General features: G+C 59.4%; 1 protein-coding gene across 1 annotated transcript; it reads left to right on the top strand.

Moving 5' to 3' along the window:
* Window positions 1-275: 275 nt before the first annotated feature.
* SYT7 (synaptotagmin 7) lies at window positions 276-25,769 on the top strand (the record flags this gene model as incomplete). Its single annotated transcript, XM_080816879.1, has 7 exons — window positions 276-778; window positions 9,600-9,735; window positions 13,930-14,200; window positions 17,373-17,542; window positions 18,033-18,147; window positions 18,685-18,884; window positions 20,954-25,769. 7 exons carry the CDS (start codon window positions 276-278, stop codon window positions 21,056-21,058), a joined length of 1,500 nt encoding a protein of 499 aa, XP_080673005.1. The 3' UTR covers window positions 21,059-25,769.
* Window positions 25,770-27,319: the final 1,550 nt, after the last annotated feature.

Below are 27,319 nucleotides of genomic sequence, written 5' to 3' on the forward strand. Positions count from 1 at the left end.
GGCGGGAGGAGGGAGCAGCAGCAGCTCCCTCCACCCCCTGCCGTTCCAGCACGCCAGGTCCGGGGCCCTGGGGCCGCCTTCACCACGCAGCCTGCACAGCTCCCACAGTCTGAGAGGCGTTTGTCCGCAAGCCAAGCTAAGGCCAGAGGGTGGGGTGGGCTGGGCAGGGCCAGCCCAGGGGTGGTGGTGGGGGCGGGCTCAGGGCGGGCGCGGGGCTCGGTGGCCTCCCGGGTGAGGTGGTGGCAGCTACGGCGCGCGCGGCGGCGACAACCGGGATGGAGGCCCCTCGAGGTCCGGCAGAGCGCGCCCTGCACTGGGGCCTCCTAGTCCTGACCCTCGGCTTCTTTCTCCTCCACTGTGATCCCTTCACCTGCTTCTCCTTTCTCTCCTCTCCTCCACCCGCCCCAAGTTTCGAGGACTCCACCCTGTCCACGGCCACTACCCTTGAGTCTATCCCCAGCTCCACGGGAGAGCCGAAATGCCAGCGACCCCGCACCCTGATGCGGCAGCAGAGCCTGCAGCAGCCGCTGAGCCAGCACCAGCGGGGCCGGCAGCCCAGCCAGCCCACCACCAGCCAGAGCCTGGGCCAGCTGCAGGCCCACGCGGCCTCGGCGCCGGGCCCCAACCCCCGGGCCTATGGCCGGGGCCAGGCTCGGCAGGGCACTTCCGCCGGCTCCAAGTATCGGGCGGCCGGCGGCCGCAGCCGCTCCAACCCGGGCAGCTGGGACCACGTGGTGGGGCAGATTCGAAACCGAGGCTTGGACATGAAATCCTTCCTGTAAGTCCCCCCCTTGAGCGGGCCGGCCCCCACCTCCCAACCCAGCCTCTCTTCCCTCATCTCCTTGGGGAGCGGCTGGCCCTCCGCAGCCCCTCTGCCTCTGAGGCAGGGTGCCCAGCAGACTCGGCCCACCCCTCCCCAGCCCCCTGTGGCTCGAGGCTTGTGCCTGAAGCCCCCCCACCCCGCCGTGGAAGGATTCTTATCTGAGCCGCCCCTGTGAGGACCCCAGCTCCCCCACTTCCATTCCTCCCGGGGCTCAGAGAAGGTCCCCCCCAACCCCCTGCTTAAAGTCAATGGGGACACTGGACAATGCTGGTGAGGCCGCCAGGTCTGCCTCCCCTTCTGGCTAGTCCCAGGCTGCTCCGGGCCTCCCTGCCAGCCTCCTCCCCTCCTCCCAAACCTGGGCTCGGGCCCTGCCTCCAAGCCTCCAGATCACCCCTTCCCTGTAACCCGACTCTGCTCACCTTCCTGCGCCCGCACTTCCTCCCTCCCTCTCACTTCCCCTGTTCCTGCCATCAGCCCTGTCCTCTGCCTCTCTGACCTTCTACAGCCACCTGTCCTCCAGCTCCCAGAATGGCCTATCCCCTGAGGACAAACCTCAGATGTTCCCCCCAAAGCTTTAGAAAACGTTCTTTCTAAATCAGAGGCTTCTTTCAAGTGCACAGGCCTGAGAAGTAACCACCCACCTTGGGTATCTAACTGCAGCCATTCCTCACCCCCCCACACTCCCATGCTGCCCCCCCCGCCCCCCCCCGTCACAGGTAGGGGTCCCTGCCCACGGCACTCCCTCTCTCTGGCAGGCATCGCTCTGGGCATCTGCACTCACTCTCCGAGCCCAGGCAGACCTGGGCTTTGGTCCCTGATATCACGCGCCTCCTCCGGCCTAACATGACCTTCCTTCCAGGCTCTGGGGATTATTTCCATCGCCCAGGTCTTCCCTGGGAGCACTTTTCATGGAGCAAGAGACCAGCACTAAGCCTGGGAGAGGAGAAAGGGAGGAGGAAGGGGAAAGCCAAGATCAAGGTCCAGCTCATTGCCAAGATGGTGGGGATTGTGAAGGCAAGCAGGTCCCTCCAAGCTTCCTACTTCTCCAGCTGAGACCCCCGCCCAAGCTTCCGGCCCAGACAGGAGTGCTGCCCCTGGCAGAGGCACCCCAACAGAAGAGGCCTTGCCATGCCAGTGTCCCACACCCGTGCAAATGGCCCATTGCCCTGGCCTGGCAGTCCATGCTGCCCGTGCCCTACTTGGCCCATCCAGGCAGCACATCTGCTGGGGCTTTCCCCCACCCAAGGACCCTTGGGAATCCAGCTGGTGCCTGCACGAGACAAGATGCCCAGCAGAGCCTCCTGGCTTCCAGGCCGCGGTTTGTTTGGGGACGGATACGATGGCACTGGTGCAGATTAGGAGAGTCAAGGGAATTGGTTCTTCTGTGGCTTGAACAGAACTGAGAACCGGCAAGACCCTGCACCCCTCGGCTCCTCCTGCCCTCCGGTTGCTCTTGACACAGCTGTCACCCTGCTATCTGTTCTAGCAGCCATCAGAACTGGGGTAGGAGCCATCCCCAGGCCCTGGGAAGAAGGGAGCCGGCTGCAGGAAAGCCTCTGTGTACCGACTCTTCCCTGCCCGCTGCGCCCCTGCTCGACTGGGATTTGATGAGTGGCACTGCTGGGCCAGCACCCACAGTCCACACTGCTGTGCCCACCATTGCTTCACAGGCCCCTCGCCTGCTGGCCACCACTAGAGATCACCCAGCGCCCCCCTCCTCCACTTGTCATTCTTCCCAGCAGGGGTCGGCAAATTTTTTTTTCTGTAAAGGACCAGATTATAAATATTTTAGGCTTTGTGGGGCACGTGGTCTCAATCACATTTTTTTAAGCAATGCTTTAAACACGCATAAGCCATTCTTAGCTTGCAGGCTGTAGAAAGCCAGGCCACCAGCTGTACTTTGCCCACCTCTGACCCCTGCCTTCCAGTTTAGCTGGTGTGCTTCTGAGGCCCTTCTCTTGCCCCAGATGCTGCTGGTCTACGGAGATAGCCAGGGCGGGAGGGCTAGCCAGACCTCCCAGGACCCCACCCCCTCTTGCAGGAAGGATGGTGTTCCTCCTGCTTAATGGGTGTGACCCCCCCAATACCACCAGCTTCTCCCCAGACTCTCCTCCTGCCCCTCGTTCTCACCCTTGCAGCCAGTGTTGCTGGAGAGAATGACAAATTGGGAATTTATGCAGAAGAGCCGTTTTGTTTTCAAGACGAGCAAAAGGAGTATCTGGAAAATGCATTAACCAGGGAAAAACATGTTGTTTTCATTGGGTTCTCCTTCCCCCAGCTCCACCAGCTCCCAAGCAGCCAAATGGAATTTTACCAACTCTGAAACAGTACCGGTGGGCAGAGAACAAAGAAAACGAGGATTTGTCCTGAGGGAAGGGGGAGTTGTTACCCAAAAGTTAGATGCCAGCGGGAGTGTCAACCTGGAGTAATGTGCCCAGGACAAAGATGTATGACCTCGTAGGCAGTGCAACCACTTGGCTTCCTCCCCTCCCTGGACCCCTACTGCCATCTCCCATTTTCCCCGAGCCCAGCCCCCCCCCCCAGGTGCCACGTGTCACCTGCTTGAGTTCCCTTCTGACAACCTCTCTAGGAAATAACCAAAGCCGCCTCTCCCTGTCTAAACCTTGCCCCCCTGAACGGTGGTTGAAGGGCCGATCTGTCAACCCATGATCCCCCTCTCCAGAATATTTCATCAGGCTTACCATCCTTCCCTTGGCCCCTCCTGAGACATGCTTTCCTCCTCTTCCTTTGGATGAGAGACCCAGAGCTGGATAAGCTCCACAAAATACCCAGAAAATGGCCATGAACTCTGATGATTTTGTGGGGCAGCAGGTCACTTTCCATCCCTGGAAAATGCAGGGTGACCCCGCAGTTGCCACGGAGCTCTCTGAGAATGCCGCCTATGAAAAACGTCACGCCTTGACCTCTGGCCCCACGCTGCTACGCACATGCCAGCTCCTGGTCTGCCTGGACTGAGCCTCCCTCAAAGCAGAACGGCTCCAGCCTCTTCCAGATCTTCCTCATTGCAGAAACGGGCTCCCTCCAAACCTGGCCAGGTCCCTGCTCTTTCTCTCTCTCCACCTTTGCTTTTTGGTGACTTCTGGACTGTTTCTCCAAGGAAAGGCCCCTGAACTGGACTCGAAAGCCTTGGTGGTTTTCCCCTGGATTTCCAGGAAGGGGGACTCAAAAGAAGGCCCATGATGGCCAGCACACCATAAACCAGAAGGGACTTCCATTCTCCTCTGACGGGCTGTGTGTTCAGGGACCCCTCCTGCTGTCAAGGACATCTGGCTGACCATGACCTAGAGATGTCTTTATGAGGGTGCAGCGCCCACTGGATTTCCAGACTTTCTAAGAACCTCCCACATGGGAGCCCAAACCTGCCCGCCCTTCCCAAAGCAAGATGGCAATGGAGCCCCTTCCTCTTCTCCCAGGGGCTCAGCGTGTAGCCTCTGGCCTTTGTTCAACTGGAGATGAGTTCTCCTTGGAAGTTCGAATGCCCCAGGGCATGTGCTCCCCCATCCCCTGGCCTCCCCCACCCCACCCCTGCCAGCCTTCCTTAACAGTTTCCTCAGCAGTGTCCTGAGCACATGCCCCTTCAGCGGGCTTCTGCCCAGCCCCTTCCCCAAGTCTTTCCAGAGCACCTTGCTCCCTGGCCCCCAGGCAGGCAGGGTCTCAGGCCGAGGACACCTCCCCTCATTCCCTCCCTCCCCACGTCCACCCGACTCTGCTCTACAACTGTTGACAGTGCTAAAGTGTGTGGTTTCTCTCCTGCAGGGCCAGTTTCTTACGCTTTTTTCTTCTCTCTCTTTGTCTCTGTCTCTGTCTCTGTCTTTCTCTTTCCCCTCCCTGCCCCAACCCGTGGGGCCTCCTCGTTTCCTCCCGGCCGGTGGGCTGCCCACCTCGGGCAGGGAAGGCAGGATGGTGGTGCTATCCTTGGTCTTAGGGCTTTCGGAACAGGATGACTTTGCCAATATCCCTGACCTGCAAAACCCAGGAACCCAGCAGAACCAGAACGCTCAGGGGGACAAGAGGTACGAGCACAGGCGAGGGCCTGCAGCGGCAGCGGCAGAGATGGAGGCGTGGAGAGGCTGCCGGCCTCCACCAGCCCTGGCCCGGCTGCTGGATGAGGCGGCGGTGCCCTCAGCGATCCTGGAGCGGGAGGACAGCCCCCTCCCCAGCTGGTGCCCTCACACACACCACACCCGGGTGTCCCTTGGGTCCGAGGCCAGTGTGGCCATCCTGGGACCATTCTGGATCAAGCCCTCGCCCGGAGCAAGCCCGCCTTTCTGTCCCATCTCCCTGCTTGGCTCCCTCCTCCCTTGCTGCCCCTCATCTTCCATCTCTGCCCCACCCCCGACCTCGAAATCCCAGTTTCTCTGGTGGTTGGTGGGCAGGGGGGATGTAGGGAAGGGGCACCAGCCTCTTCTCCCTCATCCCCGCCACCTCAACCTCCCTCTTGCCTGGAGGTCCCGCTGGGGTGAAGGTAGCACCCCGTCACCGCAGGGCTACTGCACAGGTGTGGCTGGGCTGCTTGGCTGATTGAAGAAGAACCCCTGGTGGGAGGGTGTGGGGCGTGGGAGAGGCCTGGTGACCAGGAAGAACTGAGAGGCAGCCCTGAACCTGAGGTACCAGGAGGAGGGACTAGGGGGAGGGTCCGAGAGCAGGCCGCGGGTGCCGGCTAGGCTCCCTGTTTGCACAGGCCAAGAAGAGGGCTGGGCATTGAGCCATAGTCTTGACCGTCAGGAACTCGGGGAAGCACCTACTGGTGCCTCCTGTGTCAGGGAGGGCGTGGAGCACTTGTGGGAAAGGAGACCGGGAAAGGTCGGAGGGAGGCTCGGGCAGCGCCACCAAGGTGGAGTGAGCCTGCCCTTGGTGTGGCTGCCGCCTGTCTCCTGGCCTTGGGTTGGGCCAGATGCACAGCTGTAGTCGCAGAGGGAGGGCTCCTCACCTCAGTCGGGTCTGCTTCTCGACACGACCAAAAGCCCCCCGGAGAGCATGTGGGCTGATGGCCAGGATGCCGGCCTACACGCTCTACAGATGTGGGCCAGTCACTGCCCCTCTCTGAGCCTCTGCTTCCTTGTCTGTCAAATGGAGAACTGGACAGGGTGACCCCTTCCAGCTTGGGCATGCGAAGCTTCTCAGAGACCCTCAAGCTGGGGCACCTGTCAGAGCCTGTGAACTGGGCAGGGATCCTGACATTCCCTGAGCCCCTTAAGGCAGGAGGGGACTGTCCCAGGCCACCACCAGGGGCCTGTGGGTTATGGAAGGATAGGTCAAGAGTTAGCGGACTGCCTGTCCCTCCAGCGGCTTCTCGCCTTTTCTTCCTATCCCAAGTTCACTGTTGAATGTCTATGGTGGACACAGTCAGAAGTTCCCAGAGAGTGGGAGGGAAAAGCGGGACGGGTTCTTTCACTCGGTGGCACAGATGGTATCACACCCGAGCCCATGTCCCGGGGTGGGGGCGGGGGGGGGGGAGAAACAGAGCCTACCACCTCCAGCCCACCTGGCACCCCAGGAGTCCTGGACTGGGCCCTCGGTAGGCTAGAGTGCCGTGGGGAAGGGGCCAGGGGCCACGGGGGAGAGGCGGCAGGAGGGGGCTGGAGACCTCTGGAAGCCTGCTGAGAACCCAAGCTCCTTGCCGGGGAAAGGTGTGACGTGTGCAGGAGGCGACGCAGGCTGGAAACGAGATTTCACATCACCCCTGTGTTCATTAGCTGGCTCCATTTCCACGCACAGCCTCTTTTTGCCTCTGCCATATACGTCTCCCGCCCGTATTCTAACACACCCATCCCTTCTGACCATTACATCAGCTGTCCCTGCCTTCCTGGGAAGGGTGGGTGTGAAGGTGGAGGCCGTGGGCCCTCACCCCCCACCCCTGCCTGACTCTCCGGGTGGACACATGCCATTCCCACCCCGTCACACCCACCCCATCCATCTCAGGGTCTCTGGGTATTTTCCCAGGTGACCGGGCGCTGAGAGGGTGTCTGGCACTGAAGGCTTCCTTCCCAGAACTCTCCCCGGCCCCAGGCTTGGCAGCACCCCACCAGGCTCCCGGCCCCTTAGGGCTCCACTCCTCTAGACTCCTGGCTCTTTGGCCCTTGGCATGGTGGGCTTGGGTCATCTGTCCCTTTCTCTTCAGCTTCTGCCTCCAGACCCAGAGTCTGCCCTACTGCCCCGATCCCCCCACGCTTTCCCATCCAGCTGACCCCTTGGCTGTCCTTGGGGAGGACTTTCAGCCCCCAAGGTCTGTCAGCAGCAGGTCCCTGGGTGACAGGAGGGCCCCGGGAAGAGGAGCAGCCATTCCAATTCCCAAACAAGGTAGGGGTGCGTCTAGCGAGCAACATGGAGATGGGAAGGTTGGTCACTACCTCCCTCCCAGGATCCTTGGTGGCCCAGAAGTCCCCTATCCGGGATCTCCCAGTCCCTTAGCCTCAGTTCTGTGGACCCCAAGAACAGAATGCTGTTGGACCCGGGAGGGAGGAAGGAAGGAGGCCAGGACTACCGCCGGTCCCCGTTCCCCGCTGCCTTCACCCGTCCTGCCCTGCATCCACACCCATGTCATGCTCCCTGCCATCCCTTCCATCGCTCCTTGGGATCCGAATGGTGTCCACCGTGGCCCCACCCCCACCTGAGTGGGGCGCGGGGCAGGGCAGGGACCTGGCCACCCCCATCGCTCTCCTCGCCCCAAAACCACCATGTTTCCTCTGTCCCGGTGTGTGTCCCCCGCCTCCTCTCTGCCTCTCCTCTCGGCCGCCTCGCTCGTCCCCTTGCCCACCCTGCAGCCTTCTTCACTAGCCTCCAACTAACCTTTCTTGGCCTCTCTCTCCCCCTCTCCTTCCTCCCGTCTGCTCCTCACAGGGATGTCCCTGGGCCAGTGACGGGGCCCCTCCGCCTCTCCCTCTGCCTCTCTGTGCACTTGTGTCTCTCTCTGTCCCGTGACCTCCGGTAGCTTCAGTGGCGCTGACCATCTTCCCAGGCTGCTTTGCAGCTGTGCTGATGCTGTGGTGTGGCCAAAATAACTCCGACTTTCTCATACCTTCAGCAGTCAATCTGGCGCTCTCCTCCTGTCCCACTCTATTTTTAACCTGACTTTACCTCTCCAGCTATTTCAGTGTCCTCTTCCTCCCCGTGCCTGTCTGCGTGCGCACGTGTCCGCGAGTGTGTGTCCCTGTGTGTGCGCGCGTGCGTGCGTGCATCGCCGTGGCCTCACTTCTGGGAGGGACCCTGGGGTGGCCCCAGGCAGGGCGGGGTGTCTCGTGCTATCTAGGCAGGGCCGGGTTCTCGCAGCAGGTGTGTGTGCGTCTGATTCACAGGGTGTCTGTCCCGGACACGGCTCCCTGCTCTTGTCCGTTTCAGTCGGTCCTGAGTCACACGCACACCTCAGCATGCCTGGGTCTCCCTGGATGTTTCCTCTCGGGATCTAAGTGTGCATCGCTGTGTGTGTGTCATCTCACTGCTGTGGTCGACCTGCCTCGTTGCTGTGCCCTTCTCTCTCTGGTGCCCCCGGGTGTCTGTCGGGCTTGTGTGCACTAGTGTGTGTGTGTGTGCACGTCCGCGTATGTGCACGCGCACGTGCACACCTTGCTGTTGGGTCCTGGTAACTCCCCTCCAGGGCATGACAGATTCCGTGCATGTCTGTCTGCCTGTCGTGGCTAACTGTGTGCCAGAGGCTGGTCCGTACCGAGGGTGTGTGTCTCACCTGCGTGTGTCCCCGAGTCTGAGGCTCTGGGACTCTCGGAGCTGTTCTCTTGCAGCCTGTCCCGAGCCCCATGCTGCCGGACTTCCTGTCTTTTCCTCGCTGCCCGCCCCACCTACCCTCCTCATGAGATGTTCCAGCCTGGTCCCTGGGCAGGCTTATAGTGCCCCCTTCCTGAGCCCCAGCTGGACGGAGCCTGGGCTCACCACCCAGCTGCCGGGCCAGAGAGCCCAGCTTCCCGGGAGCAGCATGGAGTCGGGGTGCACACGGGGCCTCGCACGGAATGGTCAGATCCGGGGCTTCTCGGTGGTGCCCCGTCTCTCTCTGACCCTGGGTGAGAGCCGTATCCCACGCGCAGTCCTCAGAGTGGGAGGCGGGTGGGGACTGGGGAGCAGAGGGCGTAGACTCGTCCCATCCCACAGGTGGCTGTTTCAATCTAAATTAGTTTGAGTCGAACGACACAAAATACTCTGCCCTCAGTCGCACTGGCCACTTCAAATGCTTAGTAGCCACATAGGGACAGTGCAGACATAGAACACAGCTGCCATCATAGAAAGTTCTACTGACCAGAGCTGTGTGGGCAGTGGTCCTGACCTCGCCTGGTTATTCTTGGGTCTGAACAAACACAGGCAGGGCCTCTGGGAGATAACACCCCGGGCGTGTCTGCAGAGGGTAATGATGCAGGGGGTGACCTGGACATGCCGGGGAGCCTCCCGTGCCAGGTTGGAGCGATGAGGGCTGCCAGGGGCTTCTGGGGCCAGGGGCGCACTCAGAGACCACCATGCAGGCAGTGACCGGATGGTGGGGGGTTTCCTGGGGAACAGGAGGAGTGGGAGTACCCACGGGGGCAGTCTACCTGGATCACGCTTAAGTGAGGGAGATGGGCCCTGGGCACTGCCTTAGGGAAGACCAGGCCTCCCTGTGGACCAGAGCGTAGCTCCTGCTGGCCTACAGGAGGTGGTGGCTGCTTAGGTCTCAGAGGACGTGCCGCTGCCACCCCGGCCAAGGTGTCCAGCCCAGCCCACCTCCCGACCTGCACTCATTTGGATTCCATCCCCCCCGCCCCCCCGCCTCCAGGTTGCCCGCAGGAGGGAAAGCAGTGAACACAGCCCCGGTGCCGGGCCAGACACCCCATGATGAGTCTGACCGCCGGACTGAGCCGCGTTCCTCCGTCTCGGACCTCGTCAACTCCCTCACCAGTGAGATGCTCATGGTGAGAAGGGCAGGGCGTTGGGGCTCCAGGCAGGAGCTGAAGTGGGAGGCTAGGGCCGGGGAGGGGACGTGTGTGACAATTGGTGACAGCGTGGGAATTGTCCACTCGGGTATGGGTACCAGCATGGTGACTGAGTGAGCAAGGCTTGGGTTCTTTTTTCAGCTTTTTCCCCAGAACAGGCTCTCTGTGCCTCAGTTTCCTCATTTGTCCAGTGAGAATAAGAATGCCCATGTTCCTCCCGTCTCTTTCTGGGTTGAGTAGGGGTCCAAGAAAACCTACTCATGGGAGGTATTTTTATGATCTGTAGGAGGAAAGACTTGGGGCAGACTGTGTCCCCTCTCTTGGAGCGGTGTCCCACTGAAGGGAGGTCTGAGCTGGCGCTCCTGGTGGAGTGGGGCTCATTTTCCCCCTCTCAGGGACCTCCCTTTAGCCCCCATTGCTGTGGGCCAGCTGGGGCCCAAAGATAAAAGAAGAGTACGACCCCCCCAGGTCCTGATTGCTGGGACTGTGCTGAGGGTCTTCTGTGCACACCCCACTCCACGGGGCTCCCAGCCCTATGGATCTGGGGCGTTTCCACCAAGGCACCTACGCCTCACCCCTTGGTGGCAGCAGTGAGTCACGGCCATGTGCCTCACCTGAGCTGGGGGAAGAACCCAGGGTGAGGACCCCATGATGGGGTAGCCCCGTGGTTTGCAGGCGGCAGTCAATCAGGGCTTTGTCAGCTCACAAGTCCCAAAGAGGCTTAGGGTCTGAGGTTGGGGAAACTGATGCCTGCTGTGTTCCTACTGGATGTGACTGGAGACAAGTAATTTCTGCTCCCTGGACCCAGGGTCCCTCCCCAGTCCCTCCTGTAGAGCAAGGGAAGCCAGTTTGTGGGCTCTCAAGCCCTTGCTGGACATCATTCAGTTCAGAGTTCCTTTGCCCAGGCCCTGGCATGGCAGCTTCCACGCTCCCCTGGGGCCCCAGAGCCCCTGGGCCCCGGCCTTCTGCCAGTTAGGGTTCCGGCCAGCTCCACCCATCCACCCACACTGCCCCTTTTTTTTGCCCAGAGATTTTCAAATTATAATATGCACATGAATCATTGGGCGAGCTCGTAAAAATGCAGATTCCCATGGGGCGCCTGACTGGTTTCAATTAGAAGAGCCTGCAGCTCCTGATCTCGGGGTCCTGAGTTCGAGCCCCATGTTGAGTACAGAGATGACTTGGACACATATAACTATTTTTAAAAATGCAGATTCCCAGTCAGCAGGCCTGCAGTGGTCCCTCAGATCTGCATTTCTCTTGGATGCAGACTCGGGCGTCAGATTTTCCCTGTTCCAGAGCTGATTTCCCCTGGGCCTCTACCTGCCACCCCCACCATAGGCCCCTGCACGCCTGGCCCTCCACTGCCCTCTTGTCTCTCTCTCCCACCCACATAGGTGGACCCAGCCATGCTGTCCTCTGGATGGGCCAGGCCACAGCCCACCCTGCCTCCCTGCCCAGCCTCTTAATTGGTTACAGCTTCCTGACAGTTAGGTTCCAAGAAGGAACAGTCCATTCCCAGCCAGCTTGCCTGCCGCTTGCTGCCCCCAGGGAGGAACTGACAGCCTCAAGCAGAGGAAGGAAGTGTAGGCCCCAGGGCCCACTCATGGGTTTCAGGGCTCAGCCGATGCTCAGAGGGGAGCAAGCAAGGTCTAATGGCCCAGCCCCAGGCCAAAGCTGGATCATTGTCATTAATAGTGATGAGGAAGACAAGCAGGCCCCAGCCCGTCAGAAGCTGGGGGGTCAGGAGTCAGTGCCCACAGCTGGCTAGAGAAAGGGACTGAGGGAAAGGGGTCAGACAGGAGGCCAGGCCACACCCCCATCGGAGTCACCCCAGCCCTGACATGCTTTTTGATGCTTGCTTCTCCTGGAGCGGGGGCTCCCGCCGCACCTCCCCTGGGGCCCTGCTAGGGGTGGCCAGTCTGGTTGCCATGGAAACAGCTCCTCAAAGCTGCCCCGGCTGGTTAATTAGGGCTTGGGACTGTGGTTTGGGAAAGCTGGGAACAGGCATAGAGCCAGGCCCACCTTGGTCCTCTCACCCCCAGACCACCTGGTTGGGGAACCTAAACCACTCAGTTTGGGAACTAAGACCTCAGACAGGGCTGGGGTCCCCTGGGCTCCAGTCACCAGGGACTCCACCCAAACTACAGAAGGAACAGGAGGGTCAAGTGGTCTTTGCTGGCCCTGTCTACTCATGCATGCCCCAGGCTCCCAGTCCCATGGCCAGCTGTGGCAGGGGCTGGGCTAGAGAGGGACCAGAGTCCATTTGCACCATCCCAGGAACCACACAAGATGGATCTTACAGTCCCGTCCTGCAGGTGCGCCATCTAAGATGCACTGGGAATGAGGCTGGTACCAGCAGCGGGCAGGAGCACAGGGGAAACCTTCCCTGCATGGGGAAGCCACATTCTCAGTGGGTCTAGAGGGGAGCCTGATGCTGGATCTGAGTGTCAGAGTGAGGGGAGCCCAAAGGACACACATGATAGCTGGGCACTGACCTGGCCTCGGGTTTTAAATCCCTGTTCCCTCATGGGTGACTTGGGGCAAGCTAATCACCTCTCTGCGCTCCCACCCCGACTGGTACATGGTAGTGCCTGCCTCATCCAGATGTCAGAGGGAGTCAGTGAGCGCCAAGCACAGGACACAGGGCGAGGCCAGGCCTGGTCCTTACTGCTCTTAGAGTGATTTCAATCTTCTCCCCTGGGGCAGGTGAGTTCTCGCTGGCTTGGGGGGGGGGGGATGTCTCAAAATTGCCCTGAGATGTGAGACTGCTTTGGTGGAAAGAGTGGGCTTTCAAGTCAGAGAGGGTCCATGATGCTGTGCAATCTTGGCTGTGTGACTTAACCTCTCTGAGCCAGTCTCCTCAGCAAGGGAGTGGTGCTAACCGCCTCACTCAGCTGTTGTCAGGATTCAGTGAGAAGGTGATGTAAGTCTTCTGCCATGGTAGGTGCGCGCTATATACATTCTTATTTTCTGTATTACGTGCTAGTTCAGAGCCTGGGGCCGCTTCCTAGGAGGAAGGAGGGGGCACAGGGAAGGCTCCTGTAGGGGAAGTGGGAGAGAAACTGGGCCAGCAGTTTCACCCTAAATGTGGTACCACGAGTCCCAACTCGGGCTCTCATCCAGTCACCTGGGGAGCTTTCAGAGAGAGGGATGCCTAGGCCACTAGGACCCCTGGGTCTGGGGTGGGACCCAGGCAGCCCAGAAACTTCCCCAGGTATTCCCATGAGCAGCCACAGCTGAGATTTGGCTGGGAGACACTCCCCCCAATTAACTCCCCCTACTTTTTCAATGTCAGCTTGGGAAGGGGACACCCACACCACCCTCCACGTGCGTGTCCCATGCTGGGCGGGCCCAAGAGCCCTGCCCCCGGGAGATGGGGGCTGAGCACAGGCGGGGCCCTTCCTCTCGGTGGCCCTCGGCCCCAGCAGAGGGAGCTGAGGGGCTTTCTAAACAACTCCACAGCCCAGGCTCTCTCCAGCCCCATGCAATCAGGCTCTCTGGGGACTGGGCCTGGGAACCTGCATTTTTAGCATCCCCACGTGAATTTATGCCTTACACAAATTAGACGTTACTGCTGAAAAGTCATTTTGTAAATCACATCATCCTCAGAACCCCAGAGAGTCACTTTCCAAAGAAATATCCTGGTAAACTCTTGAGATGCGAACAATCTCCCTCATCTGTTCAGCAGCCCCGGCTTTTGTGCTGGTGCATTTCACAGTGGGCCCCGCTGGGCTGTGGAAGGCGGGAGAGTGGGAGGGGGAGCTCGGGGACCTGGGGGGGGGACATCAATGCAGCTCTGACCGGGGAGGCAAAAGCAGCATGGCGGGGGAGTCTGGGGCAGGGGCCGTGGGCAGACCCAGGGCTTCCAGGGCAGACTGGGGAGTAGGGTGCACACTGCTCTGGGGTTTGGGGGGCAGGGGCTGTACCAGCTCTGCCCCTCCCGGATGACGGGACCATCCTCGCCCAGATGTGAATGTGAATGAGACGGGCCACCACCAGCCCCACATGGTGACCAGAGGGAGAGCCAGCGCTTCGCCTTGCTTCGCCGCTGAAGGCTTGGCTTCAGGTCCAGGGAGGCTTCCTAACTGTGCTGGGCTGTGGTGGGGGGCCCCGGGGGAGGGCGGGGAGCAGAACCCTCGCCAACCCTGCCGGCCTCTCCCCCGCCCCCAGCTCTCCCCAGGCTCCGAAGAGGACGAGGCCCATGAGGGCTGCAGCCGGGAGAACCTGGGCCGGATCCAGTTCAGTGTCGGCTACAACTTCCAGGAGTCCACGCTCACCGTGAAGATCATGAAGGCGCAGGAGCTGCCAGCCAAGGACTTCAGCGGCACCAGCGACCCCTTCGTCAAGATCTACCTGCTGCCAGACAAGAAGCACAAGCTGGAGACCAAGGTGAAGCGGAAGAACCTGAACCCCCACTGGAACGAGACTTTCCTCTTCGAAGGTGAGGCCGGGGCTGCCCCCGCCCCCACCCAGAGCCCCGCCTTCCCCTCCCGCCCCCATCCTGGGGCGCCTGTACTTACCGGTGCGCAGGCGCGCGCGCACGCACGCACACACGCACGCGCACGCACTCAGGTAGACACGCGCGTCTCCTGGCGCTCGCCCTCACAGGCACACGTCTCCGCCCAGGTAACCCGAGGCGCTTCGCGTCTAACCCAGCGCAGCCGGTACGTGGGGTCTCGGGGCAGACGCGGGACCCCTCCTGCGGCAGGCAGGGAGGCGCGCACAGGACCCAGAGGGGGAGCCCCGGGAGTCCAGGCCTCGGCCCAGGCTGTGTGTTCGAAACCCAGCTCCGCCCCTCTTTGGCTGTGTGACTAAGACAAGTTCTTGCACTTCTCTGGGCCGAGGTTTCTTCATCTGTAAAAGAAGGACAGTAATAGCAAGGAGGAACAAATCAGTGACTTGTGAAAGCCCTTATGATACCCAGAAGACCCTTTACACCTGTTTGTTGGAGACGCTCCGTCCGTTCCCCTTCTCTGAACCTTTCCTCCCACCCCTCCCCACATCGAGACGCGTGGTGACAGCAGCTCTGAACCATGCCCCTGGTTCCTAGAAGCCACTGAGGCAGATGCCCTTCCTCTCCCCTGCACACCCCCTCAAGGCCGTCTTTATTTCTTACCTCTGATGCGCCAAGGTAACCAGGAAGGTGGGCTGTGTTCAGGGAGCCATTTCTGTCCCAGGCCTTTTTGATGCGTGGACTCCACGTAGAGAAGCCATTATGCTTTCATCCAGTGAAAATAAATCCCTGTGACTCCAACTACCATCTGCCTCGGGGTTCCAGAATTTTCAGTGTGCACCCCAGGGAATCTTCCCCACCTGGTGTCCCAGCCATTTGACACCCCACCCCTTCTGCAAAGTGACAGCCAGCTCACCTCAGATGAGTCGTGGAGGGTGAGCTAGTGGGTGCTTGTGGGGTGGGAGGACCCTTCTTCCCGATTCAGCGGGGAGACCTGTTTAGAGATGGGACAATCAGGGAGAGGCTCAGCTGTCTGGAGGGGTGTGAGGCCAGCTGGTGGGGCGAGATTTATGGGCAGAGCTTCAATCCCCTGGTCTCTTCTGCAGACATTTATCTAGCACCAGCGATGGGCTGGGCACTGTCCTGAGTACTGGGGGTGCAGAAAAGACCAAGACACCATTTGTCCCTCAAGGCATTCCTGAGCTAATGGAGGACATAGGTGTGTAGACAATCAAGCCCTCTGCATGGCAGATGCTGTGGGAACCCACTATCCTCTCCACTTGATGGTGCTAGAAAACATTTCCCACGATAGGGGCCATTCAGGATGGGTTCTCACGGATGAATAGGTGTTTGCCAAATAAGAGACTGAGTCCCTCCTCTGCTGTTGAAAAGAATGGACTCCAGTGTGGGGACCTCTTGGAGCCTCCAACATTTCCAGAACTGTTCACGTGAACCAATGCCAAAGGTCACTGGACAGGTCCCTGGGGGACTCCAAGGTGAGCAAGACAAGACCGAGACCCCTTCGGTGGGAGGAGGGCCTGAAGGAATTCAGGGGTGGAGGTTTGGGGAACACAGGACTTCCTCTTCCAGCACACCTGCTCCTGTGAGAGGCAGTTCTGCTTCTAGTATCTGGCTGAAAGTGCTAGAACGCTCCAGAGCTCTTCCTCTCCCTCCATCTTCTCCGCCAGCCAGGCTAAAGTGTTGGGGGTCCTGTCTCCTTCCCGCTCACACCATGGTTCAGGATCTCACCACCTCAGGCCTCCAGGCTGACCTGCACCTTCTCTGTGCTTTGTGCCTCCCAGGCTAGCCCCTCCTCTGACCAAGCCTCCCCAGGTCCAGTGACTCTGGCTGCAGCCCTTCCTCAGATCCCTCCCCTGGAACTCCCTGCAGCTTCCTCACCCACTCCCCGAAGCACACTCCTGCTGCTCCATCAGGCCATTTGCTGCCATTTATTCATCCTTACAAGTATTGATTCACTTAAACAAATATTTATCGAGTGCCTACTACGTGCCAGAAACAGTGTTGGATGCTGGGGTCTGGTGGTTGAGGACAGAGATGCCTTCCCGGAAGTCCTTCCCTGGTGGGAGTCAGGCCCAAGGAAACAGAGGAGTCTCTGTGAACAGCCCATGGTGGCATGATGTGAACAGAAAGTGCTAGAATCTAGAACAGGGGACCCGACGCCATCTGGGATGTCAGGGAGGAACGCTGAGACTGTTTCGGCCAGGCCGGGTGGTGGAAGTGCCTCCAGACAGGAGATACCGGGTGCTGGAACTCGGGGAAGGAAGCTGGTGTGGCCGGAGCCCATCACTGAGTGGAGAGCGCTGGCAGGAGGGGCCGGGAAAGGACAGCGGGCCAGGTCGTACAGAAGGACTGGAAGCCAAGGCAGGACGTGCAGCTTTTACTCTAAGTGCACTGGGAGCCCCTGAAAAGCTTTAAGCAGGAGGGTGTCACGATGGGATTTCTATTTTTAAGGGATCACTCTGCTGTGTTGACAATGGATGGTAGGAGAAAGCACACAGGCAGGGAGGGTGGTTTGGAAACTCTGGTGACTGTCTAGAACGTGCCAGCAGCTTGGATGAGGGAGGTGGCCGTGGAGAAGGGGATAGCTTCGGGATCTGTCAAGGAACAGCGAAGGGCTGGCTGATCCCTGGAGGGGGAAGCGTGGCGTCTGAGGATACGCGTCCGCTCCTGTTTCTGTGTCTTTGCCCCTCCCGTCTGCCTGAGGCCTCCTGGGGCTGGCTTTCTGGCCCAGGCTCTTTGAGGGATGATCGGCAGGAGCAGGGATGCCCAGGGAGAGAGGGGCCCCTGCCCAGTCCCCGAGACAGGCACATGACCCAGGAGTGCCTAAATGGTCGCGCCTGCTCTTAGCTGGGAGACTGCAGGCAGGTGATATAAGCCCTCTGAGCCTCCGTCTCCGCATCTGTAAAATATATCAGATGCTATCCACCCTGGAGAGCTGTCATGTGGGACAAGTGTGGCCATGACAGTTCTTGCTAATGCTTCAGGAAGGTCGGAATTCGGCTGTTGCCTCCCATACCTCAGTGGGGTGGCAGGGGGCGGGCTTCCTCACAGGGACTTGGTGCCCTGGGGGGTCGCCATGCCCAGGCCCCATGTGGCCCCTCCGTCCTGCGCTTCACCCAAGCCACCGTCTGTCCGCCAGGTTTCCCGTACGAGAAGGTGGTGCAGAGGATCCTCTACCTCCAGGTCCTGGACTATGACCGGTTCAGCCGCAATGACCCCATTGGGGAGGTGTCCATCCCTCTCAACAAGGTGGACCTGACCCAAATGCAGACCTTCTGGAAGGATCTGAAGCCATGCAGCGATGGGAGTGTAAGGCCCCACTTATGGCTCCCTGGCTCAGGGGGCGGGCAGGTCAGGGCCAGCAGAACTGGTCCTAGTCCCCCTGCAACCTTGGGAATGTCAGGAGGGTGGTGGGGAAAGGGCACCCAGGGGAACAGAGTTCCCACCCTTGGTCTCAGCACCTGTGTTTGGCCCTGGGGCAGGGTGGGCGGGAGCTGCTGAGCTGTGGTAAAGGACCTGGTGCCTGTGTAGGGAGGAGGGGCCTCATGGGGGGTGGTGTACGGAACTGCCAGGTGAGGGGACACTGGGTGTGACAGAGGTGAGAGATGGGGATGGGTGAGCAACCTGGGCCCGGGCAGGGAGGGCCCTGGGGCAGTGGGGCCAGCTGGAGAGTTCTCTAACCCTCCCCTCTCCCCTAGTCCCCACACTGCTCCTGTTCTCCCTCCCAGGGGAGCTGAGGCAACTGGAGGGGGACACCCCTCCCCACAGCCCAGGCTCACCCCCAACCTTTCCCTCCCAGGGGAGCCGAGGGGAGCTGCTCTTGTCTCTCTGCTACAACCCCTCTGCCAACTCTATCATCGTAAACATCATCAAAGCCCGGAACCTCAAAGCCATGGACATCGGGGGCACCTCAGGTGCTGGGGCTTCTCGACAAGAGTGGGGGAGGGACCGGGAAGGTTCTGGGGACATGACGGTCATGCTGGATGTGGAGAGCAGGGTCTGAGCTGTGCACTCACCCCTGACCCTCTCACCCCACCTTTCATCTCAACTCTGCTACCTTAGAGCCCTGGGTGGCCCCCTTTGGAGCACCCTCAGGGTTTGTATCACTTGGACTCCATCCTGACCAGAGTCAGGGAGAAGGGGAGCACTGTGGTGGGAGATCTGGGCTCCAGCGCCAGCTCGAACACTTGTCATGGGTGACCTCAGGCAAGACCTGGCCTCTGTGGGGCTCAGTTTCCTTGTTTGTTTTCATAATAGGGCACTGAGTGATGGCCAAGGTCCCTTCCAATTCATCCATCCACTGGTCCCCCAGTTCCCTCTCATTGTTGCTTGGGGCTCTCCTCACCCTCTGGGGAAAGCATGCAGCCCCTCCTGCCCCAGCTGCCACTCCTGGAGAGGGAAGGGAATCCTGGGGAGCTCCAATGCTGACCCTCCTTCTGCCCATTCCCCAGACCCCTATGTGAAGGTGTGGCTGATGTACAAAGACAAGCGGGTGGAGAAGAAGAAGACAGTGACTATGAAGAGGAACCTGAACCCCATCTTCAATGAGTCTTTTGCCTTTGATATCCCCACGGAGAAGCTGAGGGAGACGACCATCATCATCACTGTCATGGACAAGGACAAGCTTAGCCGCAATGATGTTATTGGCAAGGTAGGGGCCTGGTGGGTGGGGCAACACACCTGACTTCCAAGAAGCAGCAGGGGCAGTGGGTGAGCTCGGGGCTGGGCCAGTCCCTTCCCCTCTTTGCGCTTCCATTTCATCTATAAATGAGAGGACGGGACAAAATCTTCCCTGGGTGTCCTACTGTGGGTTGGTCCAGACCACCAGAAGGGCAGAGACAGGAGGAAGTGGGAGAAAGACATGGCTTGGGTCCCCAAAAGGGAGTTTACTGGACAAGACCCTCCGGCTGGGTAAGTCACCCAGGTCCCATCTTCAGAGGGTGAGCTCGATGGAGCAGTGTAAGAAGCCACAGTCAGACCCCAAAGACCCGGCTTTTGTTCCCACCCCATGTGTTGCTAAATAGCTGTGTGACCTTGGGCAAGCCCCTTGTCCCTCTGACCTCCAGTGTCCTCATTTATAAAACGGAGCCAATAGTACCGACCCTATAGCCCTTCACAGGGTAGTATGAGGATTACCCGAGATCTGTGGATGTTCTCCTTGTAGAAAGTGACTTCTCCTCATGATAGACTTACCCAAAAAATCCATGCCTGGCCTTGAGTTTTTCCAGGATGATTCTGTGACATAATCCCTTCAGTTTTTCTACCTTGACATGTCTATCCCTGTGTTCGTTTAAGGTTTAGTATGGAGAGTTTGGGCTTGGGAATCAGATCGCTGGGGCCCAGCCCCACTCTTGACAGCCATGACCTATCTGAGCCCCATCTCATTTCCACAATGAAAGTGAGACAGTCCTAACCTCCCAGCGTGCAGAGATTAAATAAGACAACATGGGCGAAATGCTTAGCACGCTGCTTCAAGTGTGTGTGTTAGCTGCCATTGTAAGAAAAATTATTCGAGAAGCATTCCCACTAAGGGCATGTCTGTCCATCCGGAGCTTTGACCAGGAGCAGTACAGGAAGCCAGGGGGAAGGGCCGATGCCAGGCGCACGGGAGGAAAAAATTTGTGTTCCCTGAGGCACAGCCCCGTATGGGGTAAATGACAAGTGACCTGGGCCCCCATGGGGAAGAGAGCCACGATGGAGGCAACTCTCAGATGGGGATGGAGAACTTAGCTACCTAAGGGAAGCCCCTGACCTTCAAGTAAGGTCCCAGGAACCTGAGCGCCCAACCTGTAGTCACAAGTGGCACCATTCCTCAGGGCGGCAACCCCCGTAGCCTAGCAGGACCACGTGTTCCCATCAGCCTGCGGCCTCCTGAGCCCCCTCCTTGACCAGCTCGGGCCAAGTAACCATTATCTACTTCAGAGCTCTTTGGAAGCTTAGCCTTTTGCATTTGGGTGTTCTCGTGATACCGATCATAGCCCCTTCTGAAACCGTCCCACCTTCTGCTGCCTGAGCCAAGGTGAAGGAGGATGGGTTGTCACTCCAGCCTGGGTCTCTTGGCGAGCCCACGCTTCTAACCAGCCTCCAGTCACAAGGTCAGCTGGGGGAACCATGCCCACGGCTCCACAGGCTGCAAAACCCCCAAAACAAAAGCCAACAGGATCGGGCTGGTAGGACAGAGGCAGAAAGGCCTAGATGTAAATTCCGCTGTACCACTTACAAATTCTGGGTGAGTCTCTTTGCTCTCCGCACCTTCGTTTCTCCATCTGTAAAATGGAAATGATATACCTGCCTCATGGGTAAGGATTCGGGGATCTGTGTTTATAAAGCCCTGACCTCAGTGCCTGGCGGGCAGGAAGTGGTGAGAAGGTGGGAGCGATCAAAAGTGAGAAGAGCTAGACAGTGGCCAACAGGGCAGGGAGGGCTGGGCCTAGCTGCCTCCACCCCCGTTGCAAAACAGGTCAGGAGTCTAACTGGGAAGGGCCAGGCAGGCCCAAGCTCCCAGAGGGAGGCACAGGAAGGAAAATGGGTCAGGCCGGCGGGGAGGAGGGGGAAGGAGGGAGCCTCCGAGGGTAGGCCGTCGCTGTAGGCAGAGGCCCCTAGGTCCCCGTGATCACGATCTCGGGGTACCACTGAGGAGATGGAGATCACCCCCAGCGGGGGCAGGGGACGATGCTTCTGAGGGTGTCACTGATACCGTGCTCTTGCCTTTCTCCCCAGATCTACCTGTCCTGGAAGAGCGGGCCCGGGGAAGTGAAGCACTGGAAGGACATGATCGCCCGTCCACGGCAGCCGGTGGCCCAGTGGCACCAGCTGAAGGCCTAAGTGTGGCCACAGGAGGCCCAGGGGGCCAAGGGCCCGGGTCCCCATCATGCCCTCACCACTTTATGCACAATGCCCGGCCTGGCCCCCCGCCATAGGTGAGGGGAGGACCCTGAGGGCTTGGCCAGGGAGGGGTCCCAGGAGTCCGTTGGGCCCCATTTCTAGGAAGTACCAGCCTCATCCTCCACCGGTCCAGCTCTGGGGGAGGGGCTTTGGGAGCCATTTTCCTGCTTTGCCCCTTTCCTTCCTGACTTGCTGATACTAAAGAAGTGGGGGAGAGTGTGAAGGCCAGACAGGCAGATGGGCAGACCCCTCCAGAGACCCGCCAGGTGGGCACGGTCCCCCGTTTTCTTTAAGGCAGTGCCTGGAGTGGAGAGAAGTTGCCCTCTCCCCAGCTCCCGATTTGGGCCCCGGGGAAGGAAGGCCGAGGCGTTTGGCCTGGCCTGGCCAGGAGAGGCCCATCCCAGGGCAGTTTCAGGCGCCGGCTGGGCCCTGAATGCCAAGGATAGTATATAGCCCACTCCAGGGTCCTGGAGCCCAAGCCCGTGTACTTGGCGTCGCGTCCACTTTGTGTGTGTGCGTGGGGCGGGGGGTGGGGGGCGCTCTTACCCTGTCCCCCCGGGGGCCGCCCGTGCAGAGAGGGCAGGCTTTCATAAAGTGAGGTAGGACAGGAGGCCGAGAGAGGTCAATGCACAGAGCCAGGGGTGGGCAAGGAGAGGCGGGTGGGGTGGCGGAAGAGGAGCAGACTCTGGAGCGGGACTGAGAACTTGGCTGCCTCCACCTCCTGCCCGTCTCTGCTCAGAGCTCTCCCGGAGCTCCTTGCTGAGCGATTTCATCACTTGAACATCATTTCACACCTTTTAGGCCCCTACTGCGTGTACCACATTCCACCAGGACTCCCCTCCCTTCCTTCTCAGGGGTCCCACGGCCCCACCAGCTCTCTTCCCCAACACCCTGACCCAGACACCCTCAGCTGCCCCAGATCTCAGATCCCAGCCAAGCTGGCCGTGTTCTCCATGCTTCCCAGGTTCCTTCCCTGTCTGGGCAGCCCTCTGCCTCCCTCCATCTCCCGAACTCGCAGACCCTCCCTTCCATTCGGGGTCGGGGTCTGTGGCCCAGCCTTCTTTCCCCATTGCTCCCAGTCCCTCCGAGCAGCTCCTTCCACCCTCTCAGTTCAGGCAGAGGAAGCAGGGAAAATCCAGATTCCGCAAATTCTGAGGTTGCCTCACCCAAAGAAGCGGGGATTTCTCTGTCTCAGCCGTTGCAGAGACCAGAACTGGCCTCCCCTTGGAGACAGCAGATGCCGGGATGATCTTTGCTTAAACCTGCTCACCCCACGAGGGTCCTAGTATTGATAAAAGGTAGCTGGGGACAGTCAAATCCAGGGGTCTGCCTGCCTGGGCCTGACGTTGCCGGCACAGGCCGCCAGGTGGCGCCCGGACACCACGTCTTTGGTGGCCGCCTGGGACCACAGTTCTACCCCGAGATGGGCCTGACCCCACGGGGAGACTCTGGATAGGGTCCCCACTTACACAGCACGGCAGAAGCATGGGAATTTGAGAGCCATTTTCCTTCAGTAGGCTGCCCCTTGAGCTGCCCGTATCAAAATGTTATTACACTGAATCTCACACCCGTGTCCTCATCCCCTCCTCCTAGGGTCTGGAGGAGCGTCATACAGTGTCGGTGAATCATTTTGTAGATTGAGGAGTGCTCTTGTAAAGCAAATAGTCACCCATATTTCTTGTAAATCCCAATTTTTCTGTATTGTAGCTTTGCTTAAAATGGGGCCCTGCCCGAGCTGCAGGGTCTATATCGGGCGGCCTGGGGACCAGCCCCCAGCGGGACAGGAGGGCAGCAACTCCGAAGGCTGTGTGGACGTGATCAGAGGGTTTTGTGGGAAGCCTTGCAAGGCGAGGGATCTGTCCTCCATGGCTTCCTCAGATCCTGTGCCCCAACACTACGGGGTGCCAGCTCCGCCCCTGTGTCCCCTGGCCCACTGCGGAGCCTGGGGGCGGGGGGAGATTGAACCAACCTGCAAAGAGTGGGCGGAGCAACCGCATCTTTTCTTCCTCGAGCCCCGCCCACAGGGCTCTTGGCGAATCATATGCAGAGAGCATCTTCGGGCGGAGTCTGTTCCCAGTCTGACCCACCCAGGCATACTGGTGAACCCCGCCTGGGTTTTCCCAACCCCCAATACGCTGCTGCCGGGAGGCCGGGGAGGGGCGGCAAGTGGTGGGCCAAGGTCCTGTGGGCTGGCAAAGAAGGAGGCGGGTGGTATGCGGTGAGGGCGCGGTTGGGCTAGGGCTTGAGGAGACCAGGGAATGGGGAACTTGAGGATGGGGGGAAGGGCACAGAAGCCCTGCCACCGTCCCAGGACCTTGGGCAGATCACCCACACTCCCGGGGCCTCAGTTTCCCCATCTGTAAAATGATGGTAATAATACTTCACCTACCTCATAGGGGAGGTTGTGAGGCCGCCGTCACCTGACCTGGGGGTTGAGGCAGGAGGACTCTGAAGGTGCTACCCGGGAGCAAAGTATTATTACTGTAGCCTGAAAGCAAGGCCCACCTGCCCCTCCCCCTGCAGAGTCTCCAGGGATAGCGAGGCTGGCCTGGGCCCATCTATCTCTTCTCCACTGTGTCCCAGGTCCCTTCATGAGCATCACCTGCCGTCTTTGTGGGCGCCCTAGACTTAGTTGTTATCTCGTTCAGGTATCCTTTCTTGTGACCATCTCCCTTCGTAACTGCTGTACAAATTCCACCTGCCACAGGACCCCGCACCTGTCCACTGGCGCCTGACGCCGGGGAAGGGACAAGGAAAACAGCCACAAAAAAAAGCCAAGGGGGGCCCCCAGAGTCCCCAGCCCGGCTTGGGCCCCAGGGGTGGGGTTGGTGGCCACTGTTTGTATTGTGTTGGAGTCCTTGAGTGCAAGTGTTTTATTTTTTAAAAGACAGACAGACAGAAATTATCACAAGAAAAAAAAATACAGCAAAGAGAAATGAAGAAAAGCTGAAGAAGGAAAAAAGAAGGGGGGGGGAAAGAACCATACAAAATTTTTCCACCACACCCACCCTCTAAGCCAGCAAGATTTCCTCTTTGCAAAATCATATTTTTGTGGGAATGGGCCCTGCTTTTTGTGGCAGGGCCCGTTCTGATCAATAAAGGATCGTGATGAAGTAGGGCCTCGGCTGTTTCCTCCGTGGGTCCCAGCCCTACCTCACCTCCCAGGGAAGAGGTATTGGGTGAGGGGGTTGGGAAGCTTGGGACCGAGTCTCCCTGTGTCCCCTTTGGGATTTGGCTTCACTGGCGATGAGGCCCCCTCTGACGTTCCAGCCTCTCCTCAGATCGAGAATATGAACCCACCAGCTACCCAGAAAGCAGGAGAGCAGCCATATTTCCCGATTAGACCTGAAGCGAGGCTTGACGGGAGTGGAGTCTCTTTGAGACCCTCTCCCTCACCCAGCCCAGCATCACCTCCTTCAGCTCCCAAGGGCCCGTCACCAGCCTCCAAGGCAGGTCAGACAATCCAAACCGGGACCCTCCACCTTGCCTACCTCTCCTCCCGAATGCTGACTGGCCCATCGTGGTTTCGGGGACCAGGAAGGAGCTCCAGGTCTGGTGGCTGGATCTTTGGCTTCTCTTTACCCTTTTCTGATTTAATCCTTTAGGATTAGAAGAGTCTTTCCAACTCAAAAGAGCCCATGGCCAGTTCCAGTCTGAGGAAACTGGGCCCCAGTGTCTTCCTTTTCCAGCCACTGTGGTCCCCGGGCAAGTTACTTCCTTCCCCAGGACCAGGGTCCTTAGTTCACAAAAAAAGCAATAACCATCCCAGCCCATTTCCTGCCCTCCCCACACGTAGCCTGGGGGAAGCCGAGGCCTGGCAGCTCTCAGGGTACTTTAGAAGGAAGGTGCTACATCTGTCGCAGACCCAGAAGGAGCAAGTGCACGTCTCTCCCCATGTGCCAGCAGCTGGCCCTGCCTCCTCCAGAGTGAAGGGTGCCTCCGCACCCCTGCTCCCCAGCATCTGGGGTGGGCAACTGCTTCCCTGCGATGCACCAAGAACCCCCACCTAAAGCCACCTGTCCTGTCCCCTTCCGCCCCGCCAATTTCTTCCAACCTGGCTTCAGTGTCCCGTTAAAAGGTGGTTTTCTTCTTTTGGCTTCTGATCTCTGTCCCAGAGATTAGAGGGAGCCCTCAGGTCAGGTAAGTAGCCTGAAGAGCACGCCTTGCCAGAACTTCTGTTCAGGATCTCTCTGGAAAGCTGGGCCCGAGGGAAGATCCCCTCAGGGGCTCAGGGGCTCCCCCTGGACCTTTTGCCTGGTTCGCCCGCCTTCTTGTTGGCTCTCCCAGCATCCATGCCTTCACCAAGAGATTTGCCATCTCTCCCTGTGCCCGGGGCCCCCATCCTCTTCCCCACGCAAACCCCTCCCGGATGCTGTTGCTTTCCCGAAGGCCATGCTCGGGCCGCGTCCTGCTCTCCTCTCCCTCCCCCACAAAGACAGCGGAAGGACACGCTTGATCATGCTGTACACCCCAGCCCGTGGCTCCCCTGACCATCTGTGTCCCTTGAAGATGCCCCACTCCCTGTGTCTGCGTCCTGCGCGTGTGCGTGTGTGTGCCTTGTGTCTTTAGATTGTGAGCCCCACCCTGGGCAGCGACCCCTGTCTGATACATGTTCTATGTGGCACGCCTAGGTGTGCTAATAAATGTCCATCCTCAGAAGAAGAGTGTCCAGGTGTCCTCAGGAAGCTCTGGGACAGGTGGCTGGGCAAGCCGGCGTGGTGGCATTGGGAGGCAGGAGGGGTTCTGGGCAGGGCCTCCAGGTCCCGAGCAGCGCCTTCTGCTCTCCCAAGCCCCAGAGGGTGGGTGGGAAGCGGGGGATGACTGTCACAAGTTAAGAAGGGACATGCGCACACACACATACCCTAGTCTCAGTCTCTGCCGCTCTGCTGGTCAGGTCTGGCTGCAGGGAGGCTCTGGGAGGGCACGATCCCACCCATCATGCACCGAGACCTGACCATCAGCTTAGGACAGAGGGGATCTCCTGTGGTGTGGATTCAGCTCAAGGTTAGGAGACCTGAACCCCATGGATGAGCAAGTCCCTTCCCTCCCCGGGCCTGTCCCTCACCCTGCTACTGCCTCTGATCATTTGTCATCACGGTCGCCACTGCCTGCCCTCTGGCTCTGATCCCTGAACCCTGGGCACACACACAGTTCTTGGAGACCTTCCAAGGTGCTCCCCCAAGGCCCACCCTCCACTGACTGCCCCGCACCAACAGGAGTGCTGTAGACAGGTCCACTGCTACAAATTCCCCTCCAAAAATCTTTTCCCTTCCCCACCTCCCCGCCCCCTTCCCCCAACGCCAAGTGAGAAGTCACAGGCAGTTGGGGCAGGGGTGAGCTAGGACTCCCGATACCGTGCTCTTTCCAGCTGTCCTTGGCAACTGTCCTTGGCAACGGCCCCCTCCCTACTCTGGTCTCTCCATTTCCAGATGGAGACCCAGACCCTCGATAGTGCTCTCAAGCCAGGAGTCTGCAACCACTTTAGCCAAACTGTCTCATTTCCCAAGAGGAGCTGGTTCCTGGTGGTGGTGCAAGCAAGGAGCAAAGCCGGGAACTGGGCCCCAACAGGTTTTTCCTCTCCCTGGAGAGAAACTCAGCCTTGGAAGCCCCTGCTTGGCTGGTGAGCAGCCATGGATGAGGGTGCCATGTTCGGTAGGGGCCCTCTGTGCCTGCACATGGCCCCGGGGTATGCATGGGGCCTTGGCCTCACCTAGAGTTCTCGGGCAGGTGCAACAGGGGAAGGGGTACAGGGAAACACACCAATGAGAGGGAGGAAATCTGGGCTATGGGGGCCAGTAGCTACTCCAGAGTGACCGTGGCTCCCCCACCCCCCACCCCGCACCTCGACTTCCCCTACATCTCAGATTTGCACGGAGGGAGGTAGAGAAACTCCAGGTTGCATGGTGTTCTGAGCTGTAGCATCACATCTACATAAACCCAACACCGTGTGTGCAGATGGGGAAACTGAGGCCCAGAGGACCACGACGTGCTCCAAGTCACTTGGCCAATCGCAGAACTAGGACTGGAACCCACACCTTCTGAATCTGGCCTCAGGGCTGTTTCCTGTATGCTGTCTGAGTCACGGAGCAAGAGGACAGTCTCTGGTCAGCTGCGGTTCCTACCTCGAGTGATTCTGAGACCTAAAATTCCATCCTCCAAGTTCCCAAGCCCCAGAAAGGACCACTGACCCTGACGGAGCTC

The sequence above is a fragment of the Martes martes genome, assembly GCF_963455335.1.
Source record: "Martes martes genome assembly, chromosome: 10".
NCBI classification, from domain to species: Eukaryota; Metazoa; Chordata; class Mammalia; order Carnivora; family Mustelidae; genus Martes; species Martes martes.